We start from the raw sequence: 3,598 nt of genomic DNA, 5'->3' as shown, positions 1-3,598 counted from the left end.
AATTTTTGCTCTGCGGACCCCTCGCGCTCTTATTAAACAGAACTAGACAAATTATATTAATTTGAATTCCCCGCATCCAGAGAGTTCTGGGCTGCTTTCCGTTCTATTTCCGCCCTTTTTTCCTATTTTACATCTGTTGACTGTAAAAATCAGAAAAAAAAGAAAATTTTGATTGTCCGCTCAATTTGGCCTTCAATAAGGTAATGATATTAATACTTTATCGCTTACAAATGTTCAAGATTTTCACATTGAGTTCAATGGTCATACTATTCATTCTATGGAAAAAGTTAGATACTTAGGAATTTTTATTGATCAATTTTTGAGTGGCGAATTCATTATTGAGTCCATTGTTAAAAAGTTAACAATAGGTTGCGTTTTTTAAACAGACAAGCTCGTTTTTTAGATATAAGAAGTAAAATGCTATTATGCTCTGCTCTTGTTCAATGTCACTTATGTAGTGTCTTACTATTGCGAATGTATTGTAACGAAATGGACTATTTCATGTACGAGTTAATTAGATAAAGTAATGGAGCCTTGAATGGTGTGTTATCTTATATCTTCGGTTAAACCGGTAACATGGTGGTAATCTGTCGTGACATCACATAATTTGGTGACGAGGATTAATCGGGAAAGCCTGTTTGATAATTACGTCAAAAATGAAAGCTATTGAATTAGGAGGCATAGCGAAATTTGACCCGAAAGGCGATGTAAACAATGTGGGATTTCGATGGAAAAAATGGCTGCGTGGTTTTTCACTGTACGCCGTGGGAAAGGGGGTCACAGATGCTGGTCAAGTAAAGGCATTATTGTTACACTCAGCTGGAAATGACGTCCAGGACATTTACTACACGTTGGAAGAAAGAGAACCGGGACACAATGAAACTGTGTATGACGTCACATGTAAGTTATTGACTGACCATTTTTCACCTTTGAAAAACGTGCCGTATGAACGTTCACTTTTTAGAGCAACTTCACAGCACGTAAATGAAACTGTTAAACAATCTATTACTCGTTTGCGTGAACGAGCTGTTTATTGTGACTTTGGAGGAGCACAAGATGAAATGATAAGAGACCAAGTTATAAAGAAGTGTTTGTCACATAGATTACGTAGAAAACTGTTGGAAATGAAAGACTTAACTTTAGAGAAAGTTAGACAGACCGCTCAAGCTATTGAGTTTGCGGACAAACAAGCTTTAGCCATGGAAGGAAAAGATGCACAATTGTGTCTACAGAACAAGCTTCAGGAACTGTGAATAGAGTTCAGCACAGAAATAAGAAGAAATTACATGTACCCGTTAGTGACATAATATGTTTCGCATGTGGAGAGAGAGGCCATATGAAAAAAGATTCAAATTGTCCAGCGAAGAAGCAATCGTGTCGTAAATGTGGGAAAGTAGGACATTTTGAGAAAATGTTCAAGACTAAAATGACTAAGAAAACAGGACATAGATTCCGGATGTTAGATGATGCAGCTGCAATTGAATATGCGTTCACCGTAAACCATCACAACATGAGTGAAAATAAAAGTATTTTCATGGATGTATTTGTGAGTGGAGTTCAGACCAGACTACTAGTGGACTCTGGTGCAACTGTCAATGTCATAAGTAAGAAATTATGGGAATTCATGAAGACCAACAAAGTGAAATGTGTGAGCCAGAAATCATCCAAGGAGTTATATGCATATGGACGGAAGCCACTTAGTGTCATAGGAACTTTTCTAGCAGATTTTGGGCTTGAGGATTCTAGGAGGATCAACACAGAGTTTTATGTAATTGAGGAAGAAGGACCAGGAATTCTGGGAAAAGATTCTGCTTCACAACTAGGATTATTGATGTTGCAGATTCCACACGTAAACATAAACAGTACTGATAAAAGAGCTCATCTGAAAAACAAATTTCCAACATGTTTTACTGGAATAGGGAAACTCAAAGATTTCAGTCTCAAGATTCCAATAGACTCTGATGTGACACCTGTAATACAACCTTTCCGTCGTATTGCATATCATTTGCGTGAAAAACTTGAACACAAGTTAGATGAACTAGTTTCGCAAGATATTATCGAGAAGGTAGATTAACCGAGTCCATGGGTTTCGCCAGTAGTAGTAGTACCGAAGAGGAATGATATCCGATTGTGTGTGGATATGAGACAGGCTAATCAAGCCGTGTTGCGTGAAAGGTACCCTATACCTTCTGTAGATGAAGTACTACAGGACTTCAACCAAAGTACAGATTTTTCTAAACTAGATATTAAGGTAGCCTACAATCAGATAGAGTTGGATCGTGAGTCGCGACAAATAACTATATTAATGACACACAAAGGAATGTATCGCTACAAACGATTAATGTTTGGTATAAGTTGTGCGCCAGAAATGTACAACAAGATAATACAACAGACACTTGATGGGTTGAGGTTGTTCAGAGCATTTCGATGATATTGTGGTGCATGGAAAAACTACGGATGAACATGATAGACGACTAGATGCAGTATTACAAAGACTGTGTGATCGTGGACTTACCTTGAACATTGAGAATTGTCAGTTTAATATGACTCATATTGAATTCATGGGTCATATTCTCTCCAAGCATGGAATTGGCATGGCATAGTCAAAAGTGGAGGCTATCCTGAATGCGAGGAAACCAGAAACAATTTCTGAAGTTCGGAGTTTCTTAGGATTGGTAAACTTCAGTGGTCGATTTATTCCGAACCTGACGACTACTGCAGAACCGTTACGGAAGTTAACACGTAAAGATGTTCCTTTCAAGTGGGGACCAGAACAAACTCGAGCATTCAAGGAACTGAAGAATCAGTTATCAAAAGTGGACACACTGGGCTATTTTGATCCACTTTCACAGACGATAGTTACAATAGATGCAAGTCCGGTTGGATTGGGTGCTGTACTTGTCCAGAAACAAGGATCTGATTATCGAGTTATTATGTACGCCAGTAGAAGTCTAACTGATGTGGAGAGATGATATTCGCAAACAGAAAAAGAAGCATTAGGACTGATATGGGGTTGTGAGCGTTTCCACATGTATCTCATTAGATCGAAATTCGAATTATGGACAGATCACCAACCTTTGGAGTGTATATTTTCACCCAAATCAAAGCCGAGTGCAAGGATAGAACGATGGGTTCTCAGACTACAATCGTTTGACTACATTGTCAAATATATATCTGGAAATCGGAACATTGCAGATTCTTTGTCAAGACTTGTTCCTAAATTGGCAAGATCACTTCCAGAAAATGATGATACTGAGGAGTATATTCGTAATATTGCCATAGCAGCTACACCTATAGCTCTGTCGGCAAAGGAAATTGAACTTGCATCCGAGACTGACCAAGAACTTTGTGAGATTCGTAAATGTTTACTTTCGGGACAATTGGAACGTTGTGAATTAAAGGAATACTAACCAGTTAGACATGAACTTTGTGCAGTTGGTCAAATCATTCTACGTGGTACCAGGATTGTTATTCCAAGATGTTTACGACCAAGGATTTTGGAATTAGGTCACGAAGGCATCCAGGAATTGTGGTAATGAAACGAAATCTGCGATCCAAAGTTTTCTGGCCGGGAATGGACAAAAAAATGGAAAAGACT

At 38.3% G+C, this 3,598-nt stretch overlaps 1 protein-coding gene across 1 annotated transcript; it reads left to right on the top strand.

Moving 5' to 3' along the window:
* The first annotated feature begins 1,426 nt into the window (after window positions 1-1,426).
* LOC134235087 (uncharacterized) lies at window positions 1,427-2,074 on the top strand. Its single transcript, XM_062717170.1, has one exon. It carries the CDS (start codon window positions 1,427-1,429, stop codon window positions 2,072-2,074), a length of 648 nt encoding a protein of 215 aa, XP_062573154.1.
* The last annotated feature ends 1,524 nt before the right edge of the window (window positions 2,075-3,598 follow it).

Source organism: Saccostrea cucullata, unplaced genomic scaffold, assembly GCF_032062105.1.
Source record: "Saccostrea cucullata isolate Sc308-1 unplaced genomic scaffold, CSIRO_AGI_Scuc_v1 ctg9503, whole genome shotgun sequence".
NCBI lineage: Eukaryota > Metazoa > Mollusca > Bivalvia > Ostreida > Ostreidae > Saccostrea > Saccostrea cuccullata.
The sequence above is the reverse complement of the archived record's forward strand: the minus strand, read 5'-3'. Positions and strand labels throughout refer to the sequence as shown.